The sequence below is a fragment of the Cricetulus griseus genome, chromosome 9, assembly GCF_003668045.3.
Source record: "Cricetulus griseus strain 17A/GY chromosome 9, alternate assembly CriGri-PICRH-1.0, whole genome shotgun sequence".
Taxonomy (NCBI): Eukaryota; Metazoa; Chordata; class Mammalia; order Rodentia; family Cricetidae; genus Cricetulus; species Cricetulus griseus.
The window spans coordinates 12,508,228-12,525,251 of NC_048602.1; the positions used below are offsets into that span (position 1 = coordinate 12,508,228).

Genomic DNA, 17,024 nt, shown 5'->3' on the forward strand with positions numbered 1-17,024 from the left:
CATTGTTCACCTTTTTTTGTGAAGGAACATTACATTTAGCATATTTTGTTGTGATCAACTTAGAAAATAGGGCAGAAGTCCTGGTATGGATCTTAAAAATTTGATTGTTAATACAGATTTAAAGAGAGCATGGAGATGAAGATATTTTCAAAACCATCTGCATGTTTGTGTTTATGTACACATACACCATCTCACCCAGATATTTCATGAATACCTTTGAGGAGAAGTTTCCATGTTGGAATCAAGATGATAATTGGATAACATCATCACGGGGTAAAAATGATGCTCAATCAACTTTTGGGCTACCAGGTTCTCTGTGTATTTTTTTGACTGTTTGCTTTTTATGTATTTGGTGGAGAGACAGGGACATGTAGTTTGCCACAATCTGGACTTTGCTGTGGGTGTCCAGCCTTCTGTCTAACCCCTGGGTTTCCTAATATATCTAACAACATGTGGGAAGCAATGCCATATATCCACCAGGGGGCAGTGCCTCCCTACAGCAGGGCAGGTTCACAGATCCTGCATGAAGGCTCCTTGGCATTCTCCATTCACCAGTTGGGCAAAATGGTGTTTATGTGACTATATTTCTAGCTGTACAGTTTACCAGAGAAAAAAAGGGCTGACACCACTCCTGTCTCCCAACCCCAGACCCTGCAGAGATGCTCACCTTGTCTTTTGCTGTCTTGCATGTTCTTGTTGCTCTAGGCACTGGCTAGAAATACCAATATGGTACCAAGAGAAGAAGCTACCAGAGTTGAAGCAGAGCTGGTGACCCTACCAGTTTTCCTGGCTTGATGTCCTGTAGGCCACCAAGAAAACTTTAGTGACTGTACTCCACAGGCTCTCCCTCACTTTGCATCCCACCCCCTGTGGTGAATGGCTGTCCCATTTTCTCACCAAGGAAAACAGGGGCATCAATGGTTTTGTTGCGGTGCCTCAGGCAGCAGGTGAACTCTGGCTCCTGTCCAGGAAGAACCCAAATAGACACCCAGGTCTGGTAGGTCCTGTCACCACTGGGCAAAATGGTCCCAGGCCCAAAGGTCTGCTGCTGTACTGGCTTCCCATCCCAAAGCCAGACCAGAGTAGCCACAGGAGGATACAGATTAAAAGCCCAGCATGTCAGGGTGATCCTGCCAACTGGGTATCTCCAGCCGGTCACTTTCACCTTCGGGGCATCTGAGACAAGATAAAGTGAGTTAGTGAGGGTGATACCTCTCTATCTCAGCATGGAGTGTCTCCCAGAAGTACCCCCTAGTTCATATTCACCTGTACCCTCACCTCCTTAGAGGACCATTGGAGGCTGAGGCTCAGCTCCAATGATGCTCTTTAGGGTGCATGCCTATCTTACACTCTGATGATGAGAGGACATGGTGTCCCTGCTGTCAGAATCCAGAAGTTCCTTTTTCTAACACAGGGCTTAAATAAATAGGCACTGGGTAGCCAGGGCCTCAGTGTTAAGGGGCCTACAATTCCACCCTTGGTGGGATATACCTCTTTTATATCACAAAGTCAGCTCCCCAATCTCTAGTGCACAAAGGAGGGATTCTCTAAGTACAGTCAGCTGACTGTTGCCCCGATTCTTCGGTTCTGGAGTTGGCCCAACTGGTGATCAATGTCTTCTTCCTGTCTGCTTCCTCCACAGATGTCCCAGGACACCCTACTATTTTCTCTCAAGACTTAGCCAAAGCTTGAATCCTCAAATTTCTGGTACCAGAGGGGGTGATACATATCATTATCATGGCACCAGGAAGGTAGAGGCAGGCGGTAGTTGATTAGGGGTAATGGAATTACAATTATTTTAAGCCACCATGTTACCTTTCCAAAAGTAAGAGCTAAGCAACAGTGAAAGGGCCTTTATCTGGTCACAGGATGTGGGAAGGCTGTATTAGAATCTGGAGCACAGATATGGGTTCAAATCCTCTGTTCCTATTTTAACTCCCCATAAGGGGTGGCTCTGAACCCACCCAAGGCCATCTAGTTCTCTCCCCTCCTCCATGTCAACCTCCCCACCAGAGAAGGGGGTTATTGGAAAGAGGAGGCCTGCTTCTTCTGCATGTGAGGGCCTTTTGTGAGATCCAGGCAACATGTGGGAAACCCTCCTTTCCCATCTGAGGGACCCAGCAATGACTGTGGAGGAAACCCTACACCTCAAACTTCCAGACACCACCTTAGACTATGCCACAATTGTACACACCACTGAGAACCCAAAACTCCCACAAGTAGCATGGAACAGAGCCACTTGGCCACAAGAATGTTCCCCTGTGTCCTGGGAAATAACCCTGGTGATGGTTAGTACCTGTATCCAGCAGAAAGTTCTTTGAGGAATCCAGGTGTTTCTGGAGCTGAGCAGGACATGTGTCCTCCAAGAAAGCTTTAACTTGAGCAGCTTTGGGTGCATATATCTCCCTCAAGTTCCTGGTCTGCTGGGTGGAGGGCACAGCCATTGTCCACTGGAGAGTCTTCTGATCAAACGTGATGGAATCCTGCCCATCATAGCCCAAGCGCCAGAAGCCTCTAGTGCTCCCGTTCCTATGAAGCTCACAGCCAAATGTCACCTGGATGGTGTGAAGGCCTGGTCCACAACAGGTAGGGACTTGTCACCTTCTTGTCCCTGGACCTTAGCTCCCAGTGTGCTTCAGGCATGTAGGGTGCTTCCTGTGACCCCCCAAAAGAGTGTGCTTTTTAGAAAAGGACCAGTGGTTTGTTCAGTGAGCCTAGCCACACTCTACTCACACCCTGACTTCAGGAACCAGGGCTGAATCTGTATGAAATGAACTCTGTCCACTTACCCCTGTCTTGGCTTCTCTGTCTTGTGACCTCAGCCAGCATCGCTCTGAGTTGCTCCTTCCACAGGCCCTCAGTCTCTCTTGCCTGGGTCTCAGCTCCTGCATGTCCCTTGATCCCGGGCCTCAAAGCCTCTGCTGTTCTGTTGTCCCCCTTGTAGCGCAGGAAGGGCTTATCATCAAAGTATCCAAGAGCCAGGATCTTGTCTGGCACGTCCAGAGAAATGGTCGTGAGGTCATAGCGAAGAGTGTGGGGTCCTGTGGAGACAAGTTCATGGTTCCCACAGTCAGCTGTGCCTTGAGAGATTGAAACCAGGCTATTCTTTGCCTCAGTGTCTCATAGGTGGATATGAAGAGCATGAGCTGTGCTCCAAATTTAATAAACGAAAATGTAGCAAAATAGTTAATTAGGTTAACCAGAACAAAAAAAAGAAAATAGAAAATCATTGTGCGACCCCTGCCCCTTAGCCCTTTCTTTCTCAATTTTGTCTCCTCTTCCTCCTGTCGGCGGCTTCCTCGATCCCCACCCCCGGCGGCCTTCCCCCGCCACCCGCCGCACGCCCAGCCCGAGAACAAGCACCAGGTGGGCGGCCCGAGAACGAGAGCACCAGGTGGGCCGGCCCGAGAACGAGCACCGGGTGGGCCGGCACGAGGGCGAGCACCAGGTGGGTCGGCACGAGAACAAACACCAAGTGAGCCGGCCTGGAGCCCTGCCCCTGAGCCCCCGCCCGAAGAGAAACACTCCGTCCCAAGGTCTCCGCCCCCAAGGTCAGCCATCAGGAAGCGGAGGGGGGGAATTGAGTCTGCTGTACCAGACACCAGACCTTGAGAATATGCTGATCTGGAATGGCTCTGTGTCTCATTTGAACCATCCAATAGAAATGATTCTGTATTTCGCCTCATTTGAAAGACTCTGTGTTTCACCTCATTTGAATAACTCTGTACTTTGCCTCATTTGAATAACCCTGTATAGCGCCTCATTTACATTGACCAATGGGAATAGCTCTGTACAATGCCTCATTAGAATTATCCAATAGAATCCCTGCTCCTAGCTTGCGCCTTTTTCCCTATATAAGGACCCCTTTCCCTTGGCTCGGGGCGCTTAGCCTCACAGAAGCTAAGTCGCCCGGGTACCCGTATCTCCAATAAAGCCTCTTGCAGTTTGCATCCAAGTTCGTGGTCTCGCTGATTCCTGGGTGCGGGTCTCCTTCTACGAAAGTACCTCTTCGGGGGTCTTTCATTTGGGGGCTCGTCCGGGATAGAGACCCCCACTCAGGGACCACCGACCCACGTTTGGGAGGTAAGTGTTGTGCGGATCCGCTGTTTTGTCTTGTCTGGTCTCGTCTTGCCTGTCTGTCTGAATCCGTTTTGTGAATTGCGCTTGCGTTTGTAGTATACAGCTGTGTACATTTGTATTTGGCGGATCCGAGGAGGAACTGACGAGTTCGGACTCCCGACCGCGGCTCCAGGAGACGTCCTGGTAGCGTTTGAAGCCCTCGGCGTGAGGGATTTGTACTTTGAACTTAGATCTATGACTGGACATTTTCCCAGTCTCTTTGGAGAAGGCCCTCGGCTTGAGGGATTTGCAATCTTTACTGGGGACGAAGAAGGAGGGCCCCCTTCTTCGACCCCCTCTCAATTCTTACTTTCGACTCTCTGTCGAAACCGCGCTGCGAAAGTCTGTTCTGTGTTATTCGGTCTTTGTCTTGTAGCTATCATTTGTGTCCTCCTAAGTCTAGAAACTATGGGGCAAACTGTCACCACTCCTTTGTCCCTAACACTCTCGCACTGGAGAGATGTACAGGAATATGCTCATAACCAATCTGTTGATGTGCGTAAACGCAAATGGATTACTCTTTGTTCTTCAGAATGGCCGACCTTTGACGTAGGCTGGCCGCGAGATGGTACCTTTAACCCCCAGACTATATTCCAGGTAAAAGAGAAGATTATGGATCCTGGACCACACGGGCATCCCGATCAAGTGGCTTATATCGTCACTTGGGAGGCTTTGGTTCAGGACCCCCCTCCCTGGGTACGTCCTTTCTTACATCCCAAGGGCCCCTCTCTCCTTCCCCCCTCTAACCGCTCCGACCGACCCATTCCTTCGGCCCCTACACCTCCCACTCCTTTGACACCTATTCCTCCCAACCCCCCTTCCCATTCCAACCTTTACCCTACCGCGGTGAAAGACACTAAGGCTAAAGAAAAGAAGACACCTAAGGTACTCCCCCCGGGAGAAGACCTGTTGGTTGATCTATTAACTGAGGAGCCCCCGCCATATCCGCCACTGCCGCCCCCACCAGAGGCAGAAGCGGACTCCGCCGCCTTGGCGGAAGCGGCCCCTGACCCTTCACCAATGGCTTATCGACTAAGAGGTCGCAGGGAGCAGCCCGTTCCAGATTCAACCACTTTGCCCCTCCGAACTGGACTGAACGGCCAACCTCAGTATTGGCCATTCTCAGCATCGGACCTCTATAACTGGAAAAATAATAATCCTTCTTTTTCTGCAGACCCCGTGAGGCTGACATCTCTCATAGAGTCGGTCCTCACGACTCACCAACCCACCTGGGATGATTGTCAGCAGCTGTTGCAGGTCCTCTTAACCTCGGAGGAGAAACAGCGCGTGCTACTAGAAGCACGAAAGAATGTCCCAGGAGCCAACGGGCAGCCCACCCAGCTGCCCAATGAAATTGATGCGGCTTGCCCTCTTGAAAGACCTGAATGGGATTTTACCACCGAAGCAGGTAGGACCCATCTGCGTCTCTATCGCCAGTTGCTTGTAGCGGGTCTCCGGGGGGCAGGACGCCGACCCACTAATTTGGCCCAGGTGAAGCAGATAATACAGGGTGCGGAGGAATCACCTGCCGCTTTTCTAGAGAGATTAAAAGAAGCGTACAGGATGTATACTCCCTATAATCCGGAAGATCCAGGTCAGGCCACCAACGTTTCTATGTCCTTTATTTGGCAATCAGCCCCGGACATAAGAAACAAGCTTCAAAGGCTAGAAAATTTACAGGGATATACACTCCAAGATTTGTTGAAGGAAGCAGAACGTATTTTTAATAAGAGGGAAACACAGACAGGTATTGGCCGAGGCCCATGGGGCGAGATCCGACCTGACTGACCAGCCTCTACCCAGCCCGGACCACATCTGGTTCACGGATGGAAGCAGCTTTTTGCATCAAGGAGAACGAAGGGCGGGCGCGGCAGTCACCACAGAGAATCAGGTCGTCTGGGCCCAGGCACTCCCCCCTGGAACTTCCGCGCAGAGGGCAGAACTCATAGCACTCACGCAGGCTCTAAAATTGGCAGAAGGTAAGAGGCTCACCGTGTATACAGACAGTCGTTATGCCTTCGCCACTGCCCATATACATGGAGAAATTTACAGACGGAGGGGGCTGCTTACCTCCGAAGGGAAAGACATTAAAAATAAGGAGGAAATCCTCGCTCTCTTAAGGGCTCTTCATCTGCCCGCCGCCTTAAGTATCATACATTGCCCTGGACACCAAAAAGGGGATTCTTTTGAAGCAAGGGGCAATCGAAGGGCAGACTTGGCTGCCCGAGAGGCGGCCCTGACCACAGACACCACTAACCTCCTGGCTCTAGAGCCCACCAACGACCATCCCTCCCCCTCATGGGACTATGAACAAAGAGACATCCAAACCCTAGAGAAATTGGGAGCCACAAAGGAACCAAACGGGGATTGGACTTATGAAGGAAAGACTGTCATCCCCTACCGGGTAACCAAGTACCTAGTGACATTTTTACATAAGATGACACATCTGAGCTCCAAGAAGATGCGGGAGCTCCTCGAACGGGAAGAGGAATTCAATTTCCTTTTGGGGAAGAATGATATTCTAAAACAGGTAACTGAGCAATGTGATGCGTGCGCCCGAGTCAACGCATCCAGACTGAAGCTTCCTCCCGGGAACCGGGTCAGAGGCTACCGGCCCGGAACACATTGGGAGATAGATTTCACTGAGATTAAACCAGGTAAATATGGATACAAGTATCTATTAGTTTTTGTAGACACCTTTTCAGGATGGGTTGAAGCCTTCCCTACTAAACATGAAACAGCCAAGATCGTTACTAAGAAATTGCTTGAAGAAATCTTTCCCCGTTATGGGATGCCTCAGGTACTGGGAACAGACAATGGGCCCGCCTTCGTCTCCCAGGTAAGTCAGTCAGTGGCCACCTTGTTGGGGATTGATTGGAAATTACATTGTGCTTATAGACCCCAAAGTTCAGGACAGGTAGAAAGGATGAATAGAACAATCAAGGAGACTTTAACAAAATTGTCGCTTGCAACTGGCACTAGAGACTGGGTCCTCCTACTCCCCCTAGCACTCTACCGCGCTCGTAATACCCCTGGACCACATGGGCTCACACCCTTTGAGATCCTGCATGGAGTACCTACTCCTATCATTAACTTTCTTGATCAAGATGTCTCAGATTTTGCTAACTCCCCTTCTCTCCAAGCTCATTTACAGGCCCTCCAACTAGTACAACGGGAGGTCTGGAAACCCCTTGCTCAAGCTTATAAAGACCAGAGGGACCATCCCACCATCCCCCATTCCTACCAGATCGGGGACACCGTTTGGGTCCGGCGTCACCAGGCCAAGAACCTTGAACCCCGCTGGAAGGGACCCTACATCGTTTTGCTTACCACTCCCACCGCACTCAAGGTAGACGGCATTGCAGCTTGGATACATGCTTCACATGTAAAGCCAGCCCGACCCACCGATTCAGCCACTGCATCAGAATGGACCGCACACCGCACTCAAAATCCTTTAAAGATAAGACTCTCTCGTACACCCTCCTGTTGATTGGTTGTCTGTTTACCCCCCATGTAGCAACTAACCCCCACAGGGTTTATAATATCACCTGGAAAATAGCCAATCTAGGGACCGGGGAAATAGCCAACCTCAGCACTTATATAGGGACTCTACATGATGGGTTCCCTCCTCTCTATGTCGACCTATGTGACTTAGTAGGGTCTGATTGGGATCCCTCTGACCAGGAACCATTCCCAGGGTACGGATGCCACCACCCTGGGGGAAGGATAGGAACAAGAAGCAAGGATTTTTATGTTTGCCCCGGCCATAAACCAACTCATGACTGCGGGGGGCCACAGGAAGGGTACTGTGCAAGCTGGGGATGTGAAACCACAGGGGAGGCTTACTGGAAACCCTCTTCCTCTTGGGATTTCATCACTCTCAAACGGAGGGAGATCCCAGGGTACGCAGGGAAAGGACCATGGAGATGTGGGCAAAGAGCCTGCGGACCCTGTTATGATAGTGCCGGAGGGGGAGGTTTTCAAGGCGCCACCCCCGGAGGAAAATGCAACCCTCTCATCCTAAGGTTCACAGATGCTGGAAAAAGGACTACTTGGGATAGTCCTAAAGTCTGGGGACTCCGGCTGTACCGAGCAGGGAAAGATCCGGTGACCTTATTCTCCCTGTACAGACAAATTACTCCCCTAAGCCAACAATCAGTCGGGCCAAACACAGTAATAGCGGACCAGAGAGCCCCAACCCAATTCCAAGTCCCTGAACCCCCTACCGTTCCTAAAGCTATCACTCCTACACCAGGTGCTGTCATCTTCTCCCCCACCCCAGACGCCCTAAACATCGAGATAACCAGAGACCCTCCAGGTACCGGAGATAGATTATTACAATTAATCCAAGGAGTTTACCAAGCCTTAAATTTTTCAGACCCCAACAAGACTCAGGAATGCTGGTTATGCCTAGTTTCCCGGCCCCCATATTATGAAGGCGTGGCAATACTGGGCAACTACTCCAACCAGACCTCAGCACCTACCAGTTGTGGAGCTGCTATGCAGCACAAGCTCACAATATCTGAGGTCTCAGGAAAGGGGCTATGCATAGGCAGGATTCCTCCCTCACATCAAGAATTATGTAACCAAGTAGAGCCATTATCTCAGGACAGCCGATACCTTGTTGCCCCTTATGGAACTTATTGGGCTTGCAGTACTGGGTTGACTCCCTGTGTCTCTACCACTGTTCTCAACACCACCATTGACTTTTGTATATTGATAGAACTTTGGCCCAAAGTCACATACCACCAACCTGAATATGTTTACAGCGTACTAGGGAAATCAACCCGATATAAGAGGGAGCCAATATCCTTTACCGTGGCCCTATTATTAGGAGGGATAACAGTGGGGGGCATAGCAGCCGGCATAGGGACCGGAACCGTTGCCCTACAGGGAATTAATCATTTTAAGCTTCTACAACAAGCCATGCACACGGATATCCAGGTCCTAGAAGAGTCAGTCAGTGCACTCGAGAAATCCTTAACATCACTCTCTGAGGTGGTCCTGCAGAACAGACGAGGATTAGATTTATTATTTTTACAGGAAGGGGGGCTATGTGCTGCCCTCAAGGAAGAATGCTGTTTTTATGCAGATCATACAGGAATAGTTAGGGACAGCATGGCCAAACTTAGGGAAAGGCTAAAGCAGAGGCAACAGCTATTTGAGTCTCAACAAGGATGGTTCGAAGGATGGTTCGCTAAGTCCCCCTGGTTGACTACCCTTATATCCACGCTCATGGGACCTCTGGTTATTCTATTTTTGATCCTCATATTTGGTCCCTGCATTCTGAACAAACTGACTCAATTCATCAGAGAACGACTATCTGTTGTACAGGCCTTAGTCTTAACTCAACAATACCACCAGCTAAAGCAAATAGATCCAGAGTATCCAGAGACCTCTGAATGAAAGATTCCATTCAGTTACAAGAGAAATGGGGGAATGAAAGACCCCTGCCCCTTAGCCCTTTCTTTCTCAAGTTTGTCTCCTCTTCCTCCTGTCGGCAGCTTCCCTGATCCCCACCCCCGGCGGCCTTCCCCTGCCACCCGCCGTACGCCCGGCCCGAGAACGAGCACCAGGTGGGCCGGCACGAGGGCAAGCACCAGGTGGGCCGGCCCGAGACAGCACCGGGTGGGCCGGCACGAGGGCGAGCACCAGGTGGGTCCAAGTGAGCCGGCCTGGAGCCCTGCCCCTGAGCCCCCGCCCGATGAGAAACACTCCGTCCCAAGGTCTCCGCCCCCAAGGTCAGCCATCAGGAAGCGGAGGGGGGGAATTGAGTCTGTTGTACCAGACACCAGACCTTGAGAATATGCTGATCTGGAATGGCTCTGTGTCTCATTTGAACCATCCAATAGAAATGATTCTGTATTTCGCCTCATTTGAAAGACTCTGTGTTTCACCTCATTTGAATAACTCTGTACTTTGCCTCATTTGAATAACCCTGTATAGCGCCTCATTTACATTGACCAATGGGAATAGCTCTGTACAATGCCTCATTAGAATTATCCAATAGAATCCCTGCTCCTAGCTTGCGCCTTTTTCCCTATATAAGGACCCCTTTCCCTTGGCTCGGGGCGCTTAGCCACACAGAAGCTAAGTCGCCCGGGTACCCATATCTCCAATAAAGCCTCTTGCAGTTTGCATCCAAGTTCGTGGTCTCGCTGATTCCTGGGTGCGGGTCTCCTTCTACGAAAGTACCTCTTCGGGGGTCTTTCAGTTGAACTAAAAGAAGAATTATGAAAAAAAATTGTCAAGGTTTCTCAAGTATTTAAGGAATTAACCTGAGGGTTGGTGAGACAGCTTAGTGGTTAAGAACACTGACTATTCTAGAAGAGAAATGGTATTTGATTCCCAGCACTCACGGGGTGGCTCACAACCTCCTATAACTCTTGAAATGTTCAGGCATTTTGCTGGCCTGACCCTGTTACCTGGCAGAATCCACTCAGGCAGTACCCTGGTCAGGCCAGGGATCCATGGGAAGTAAGTCTGTATGCAGATGTAAGGGCCCCTTTAAAAGACAGACCCCTTTCCCACTTATGTTCTCTTCTCTTCTTCCACTCACGCCCTCTTCTGCCTTCCTCTCTCTCTTCTCTCTCTTCCTGTCTCTCCCCCCACTCTCTTCCTCCCCCACCTGGAATAAACTATCTTGTGCACTTTTTTATGTTTTAAACATTTACAAAATAACATTTGGCACCAAACAAAACTGGGGACAGGCTCTCTCCATAACCTCTCCCACCAGGGGCCTGGGGACTTGTGGGGATCCTAGATGACCCACTCTCCATCTCTAGGTTTTTCCTGGCATTTTCTCCTGCCTGTGGCAGCCTCAGATGCCAGAACCCTGTAAAGTTCAACTAGCTGCTTTTCAAACTAAGGATCCCTGGAACCCACTCATCTGCCTGTTGGCTGCAATCCAGTAAGATAACCCTTCTGGTTGGGTGCATTTCCCAAGGGTCAGGTCCAGCACCCTGCTCCTGGAGGGGTACATTTTGTGTTATGCATCCTTTGCACTGCCTTTTTAGACCACTGGGTTCCTCTTTCGGTATTGGTGCTGCTGAGTCCCCATCAGACTCAGGTGATGTTCAGGCATGGCCCTGGCACCGCTCCAGGGCTGACAAGCTTCCAGGGAGTGGGTTTTGCCATTTTTGTTTGCTTCACCCATGGGAAATACATACAGGGCATTTCTGGTTGCAGCCAACAGATGGGTAAACAGACAAAAAGCCGCTAATGGCTGCTGCCAACTTGGCCATGTGGGCTAGCCCGAGGGCCACCATCTTGACCATGTGACTTAGCTGTAGGCATGCCCACTAAGTTCAGTGGCTTGCACCAACAAACACAGCTGCCAGATCTTTTTTGCTTTTTTTATTTTTTTGTCTCTGATTTCCTCTTTCACTGTCCTTGCTGAGCATGACTTGTTTACAGGATACTCTACCTTTCCAAGGACCCTGGTTTTTTTCCTGCTGCGGACCTGCCTTCTTGTCACCTAGAAACCTTGATGGTTTCTACTCTGTCTCGTTAAATTCCTGACATGTCTGCTTGTCTCTGTACATGTGACTTAAATTTAACTTTATATTTAAAAATGCAAGTTATGAAGGTCTGAGAATGGAAGGTATAAAGGTCTGAAAATGGAAGGTCTATGATGGTAATGTAAGGTGTATGAATTAAAGTTATGAAGGTCTGAGGATAAAAAGGCTTACGTGATGACAGATAACAGTGAGTTGAGACATTAAAAAAAAAAAAACGAAATATGTTCCAGATTTCTCTCTTTCTCGTGCTACTGTTCATAATCAATAAAGTTCTACCATGCCACTATACAATCATAACTACAAGGTCAAGTTTAAGGTGCTTTTCATTGTCCTAAAAATATCTGTCAATTTTAAAATGTTAATGCTTTCAGCCAAGTTGCTTCTAACATGAATATGCTGCTAATGTGTCTAATACTTATGTTTTCACAAACTCTAAGGATTCTTGTAAGTTCCAGGGAGCCGAATTGGATCCAAACAAACAGGTCAGATTCACTCCAAATAAATATTATTCAACCTTTCCCTGGTCTCGGACTCCCTTCCCTCATCTTGGGATCTCTGGGGAACCTCTCCTTCATCTTACAATCTTCCCCTCAAATACCAGGACCTAAGAAAAAAATTTCTAAATTTAAACTAGTCCTCTGCTCTGCCAATCCAGGACACGGCAGCAACCCAGCTTTCTCAGGTCCCTCAAAGATGGTCAATGCCCACTAGGTCAGCAGGAAGCCGTCTTAAGAACTCTCTGTCCTTATTCCCTAACCTGCCACATCTAACACCCCACCTTTTTAATAATAAGTAAAGGTGGGAATGAAAGGTTCAGGCATTATGCTGGCCTGCCCCTGTTACCTGGCAGAATCCACTCAGGCAGTACCCTGGTCAGCCCAGGGTTCCCCGGGAACTAAGTCTGCACACAGCTATAGAGGACCCCCTTTAAAAGACAGACCTCTGCTCTCTCTCTGTGTGTGTGTGTGTTCACTAATTCTTCTCTCTTACTCTCCGCTCTGCTCTGTTCTTCCCTTTCTCTCTGTCCCCCACTCTCCCCCTCCCCCGCCTGGAATAAATTATGGTTAATGTATCACTTGTTCTCGTGTCCCATCTTGTGCCTCTTTTTATATTTTTAAACTTATACAGAAACTTAACAGTAGTGATCCCTACTGAGACTAGCTTATTTTTTTAGCTGCATTAAATCACATAGTGCTTTTTCCTGGGCTGTTTCACTTTTCTCTTCTTTTCACAGTCAGGTGCCTTACCTGTCCTAAGACAGAGATTATGGAGGAAGGTTTTACACAAGCATCCTCAAGTCTGTAGAGGATCATAACCCAATTAGAGAGCCACTTAGTATTCTGTGACTCCTGAGCATCAGGGTACCTTTCCAACTGAGATGTGTAACACTTAGTATTCTGTGACTCCCGAGCTCCAGGATTCCTGTCCCATCTGAGCTGCCCAAAAGGCTTACAGTTAGTTCCAGAATACCTGTCCTATCCGAGCCATCCAAAAGGCCTTACAACGAGGATGGAAAAGAGAAAGGTATGTGTCCTGGTGATGGAATTTCAATCCAGGGCATCCTCCAAGTGGGCTGAGAGACTCCTCAGAGAGAACTGTCCCAAATCACAACTGAAGCAAAAACCTTTCCATGTGACAGAGGCCAGCTAGAGCAAGAGAAGCTGCCTGGCTCACCAGTGTCACTTTAGTAGAATCAGAGTAAGAGGAGGGAGTAGTAGTAGGCTCCAGGAGCCAACAGAGACAAAACAGGGAACTGTGAAAAGACACTTACCCAAGTTCCAGGAGAGAACAAGTAGAGGGAAGAAGTAGCTGAAGAGGTAGACTCGGTAGGCAGATACGGTGGGTGGCAGAAGCCAGAAAAAAACAAATAATCCATACCTTAGGAGCATCAAGTCAGTGGTTTGGCTCAGTTAGGAGAAGCCGGGCCCCTTGGAAATGGGTGCAAAAGTCATCCTGGCTTTTGACACCAGATGTATAAACTGTTGACATGACGGCTCCATGATGAGAGAGTAGTAAACAGCCAGAGTAGAGAGAGAATGTAGCAGGCTGAACATGGTCATCCAACTGAACCTGGCTATGAGAGAAGCAAAAACACAACATGGAGGGGGATGTATGGAGAGAGGGAAAGGATGGGAGAACCAGGAGAGGCTGAGGAGGGAGACAGAGAGCTGCAGACAAAAAGTGTGGGCAAAAGAGGAGCACAGTCAAAAATCACAGGGTTGTAAGGAGAATGAGCTGGTTGGAGGGAAGCCCATGAGCTGGGGGAGTTTAGGGTAGGGGAGAAGCAGAGAAGAGTGAGAACAACTAGGATGCTAACATTGACTCTGGAGTAATTAACAGGCAGTTTAGTTATAACAAGCAGGCCTCTGAGGGAGTCCAGAGGCCAGCATATGCTTTGGTATGCTAATAGGCACCACAGATAGCCATTAATCCCATCTCCAAGTGATAGAGAAATGGTTCATTTTGTAGAGGGGAACTAGCTTCAGAAGTTCTTGAGGGACCTTTGTCTAACCACCAGAATTTGGGGAAATGGAGTTTTCTATGGACCTGACACCCTACACTAGTCTTCATCTTTCCAAACCTCTGTTCTCTCAACTCCCCACTGGCTCAGATCCCCTGAACTAAAAATATGCTTATGCTGTCATTTTAATTATCTGTTTTATTTTTGATCATTTTTTTGCACAATATATACACAAACATACTGATAAATCAGCCTGCTTTGATCTTAGGCTTGATAGCCATCTTAAAGTAAGGACAAACTAGGTTAATTCCTAAAAAGGAACAAGATCTAACATGGGATAGGTTATTAATTGGTAATTTATTAAGAAGAGACACTCACACAAGGAGCCAATAACCAGGGTTAGGACTCTAAGAAGCCTCTGAGACATGGCCTGAACCCTGCTCTTCCTCTTGCTCTTTATCCTACCCCTCCACGTAGGTATGACCACACCCAAATGCCCATGGCCAGTAATACAGGTATCCAGGGTCTCTCCCTACACATTCCTGTTTATGATTACTCTGTTTCTAAATGATAAGGCTACCCACAATCTGTAATTTTAAATAAATGGTCCTGTACTGACTGTTCCATGAAATAGTAACCGTGCTTTTGTTTCTAAAGGGTACACCACCCTTGTTACAACTCACTTTTTATGACCACTTTGTTATGACCACCTTGTTATGACTACCTTGTCATGACCACTTAGTGACCATGTCTTTGTTTCAGGAGGTTGTTAACACAAACTTGCTATGCTTATGTTTCTGGTTCTGCAACCCCACCTATTTACCTGTCAAATCCTTCATTTGGAAAGCCCCTACTCCAGAACTATAAAAACCCTTATGTTACCCAAGGCCAAGGCTGATCTCTTGATCTCTGCCTTTAGGTAGAGACAGTCCATGTACATGAATAGAAAAGCTTGCTGTAAACAATTGCTTGCTTTATTAATTTGGCCTCAATGAGTTGGGCCAGTGGTCTTTCTCCTCACATCTGTGGGTTTAGCAGTACTAACAAAGAGAGCTATGTCTTTGAGTTCAACAACAACAGTAAAAATCAAAGGACAAGTACAGCTGCTGCCACAGAAGAGCTGCTAAGATCATTCTGTTGGGTCTTTATGTGTGAAGAAGTAACAGCTCCTACTGAAGGACACACTTTTCACAATTGAAAGTTGCTTTAGTTTAGAATGACTTATGTCTGTGCCTTTAGATATGAAAAATATATACATCTAAACGCAATCATTTAAAAGATTTTTAAAATGTATTTGACTTCTACAATCTCTTTAAATAAAACTCAGATGAGTTTTTAAAAGTCCAATACAGGAATTCTGCCCTATTTTCTATGTTAATGGCTATCTTCCTTCCTTAGAATAATAAAAACAACTGTACTTTTATGACTATAAAAAGATATGGTATTAAATAATGAAAATATTATTAAGGTAATAGATAAAATTACTTTAATGAATAAAATTATAAAAATAAATTTCCTTTTAATAAATAAGATGGATATTTTTAAAAGTGGATAACAAAACTTATCAGTTAAAAAAGTATGAGTATCAGCAGAAAAAAATAATGAAATCTTGAAATTCTCAGGCAAATGTATGGAACTGCAAGAAACCACCCTGAGTGAGGTAACCCAGTCACAGAAAGACAAGCATAGTACATACTCACTCATATATGGATGTTAGAAATAGAGCAAAGGATTACCATCCTACAATCCACACCTCCAGAGAAACTAGGAAACAAAAAGGACCCTAAGAGAAAAATACATGGTCCCCCAAAGAAGGGGAAAGGGACAAGATCTCCTGAGCAAATTGGGAGCATGGAGGGAGGGGAGGGTGACAGGAAAAAGAGAAGGGGGGAAGATGAGGGGAGGAGGACATGAGGGAACAGGAAGACTGAGTCAGGGAATAGAGGAGAGCAAGAAAAGAGAAACCTTAATAGAGGGAGCCAACATAGGTTTAAAGAGAAATCTGGCACTAGGGAAATGTTCAGGGATCCACAAAGTTGACCCCAACTAAGAATCTTGGCCATAGTGGAGAGGCTGCCTTTGATGCCCTTCCTCTATAATAGGATTGGTGACTACCTTATATGCCATCCTAGAGCCTTCATCCAGTAACTGATGGAAGCAGAAGCTGACACCCACAGCTAAGCACCGAGCCAAACTCCTGGAATCCAGACAGAGAGAGGGAGGAGGGATAAGTAAAGGAGTCAAGACTGTGCTGGAGAAACCTACAGAACCAGCTGACCTGGCCTAATCAGAGCACAAGGACCCCAATTGTAATTCTGGGAAACTGGCATTAGACCAAAACAAACCCTCTGAATGTGGGTATCAGTAAAGAGGCCTGGTTAGTCTATGGGTCCTCTAACAGTGGAACTAGTATTTATCCCTAGTGTACAAATGGACTTTGGGAGCCCATTCCCTGTGGAGTGATACCATTTCACCCCAGATACCCAGAGGAGGGCCTAGGTCCTCCCCCAAGTGATGTGACAGACTTCTCTGCTCCCCCATGGAATGCCTCAGTGTCATTAGGGATGGGGTAGGACGTGGGTTTGGGGGATTGGTAGGGGAAAAGGGAGGATGGGAGAGGGAATGGGGGATTTATACATAAAATGTTTCTAAATAAAAAAGGAGAAAAGAGAGTATGAGTATGTTGTGTAAGGTATATAAAATTATTAAAAGACTCGGGGATAATATATATAATATTAAAATCTCTAAGGTCTGTGATTAACAATTACCAAAAACTGGCTTTAATGTACATCATAACAAGGTTTAGTTTTAAATATCTGGCTTTCATGAAAGGAAAAAGAGAATTTTAGTTCTGTTTCCTTGTACAGGACCAGAGTTGTCAAGGCTGGTCTGAGGCTGGAGCAAGTCCCTCAGAGGAGTCAAGG

General features: G+C 47.5%; 3 protein-coding genes across 3 annotated transcripts; 2 read left to right on the forward strand and 1 right to left on the reverse strand.

The window, feature by feature from the left end:
* Positions 1–774: 774 nt before the first annotated feature.
* LOC100753110 (hereditary hemochromatosis protein homolog) lies at positions 775–4,193 on the reverse strand. The gene is given in 5 exon segments (XM_035449113.1): positions 775–867; positions 869–1,176; positions 2,297–2,572; positions 2,790–3,041; positions 4,133–4,193. Coding segments are annotated over 5 exon segments (990 nt in total).
* A 101-nt stretch (positions 4,194–4,294) lies between these two features.
* On the forward strand, positions 4,295–7,696 carry LOC113838961 (MAGE-like protein 2). Its single transcript, XM_027434455.2, has 2 exons — positions 4,295–5,527; positions 7,263–7,696. Exons 1-2 carry the CDS (start codon positions 4,315–4,317, stop codon positions 7,607–7,609), a joined length of 1,560 nt encoding a protein of 519 aa, XP_027290256.2. The 5' UTR covers positions 4,295–4,314; the 3' UTR covers positions 7,610–7,696.
* A 39-nt stretch (positions 7,697–7,735) lies between these two features.
* On the forward strand, positions 7,736–9,525 carry LOC118239316 (MLV-related proviral Env polyprotein-like). The gene is made up of 2 exons (XM_035449114.1): positions 7,736–7,765; positions 7,918–9,525. The coding sequence occupies exons 1-2, from the start codon at positions 7,736–7,738 to the stop codon at positions 9,523–9,525; spliced, it is 1,638 nt and encodes a 545-aa protein (XP_035305005.1).
* The last annotated feature ends 7,499 nt before the right edge of the window (positions 9,526–17,024 follow it).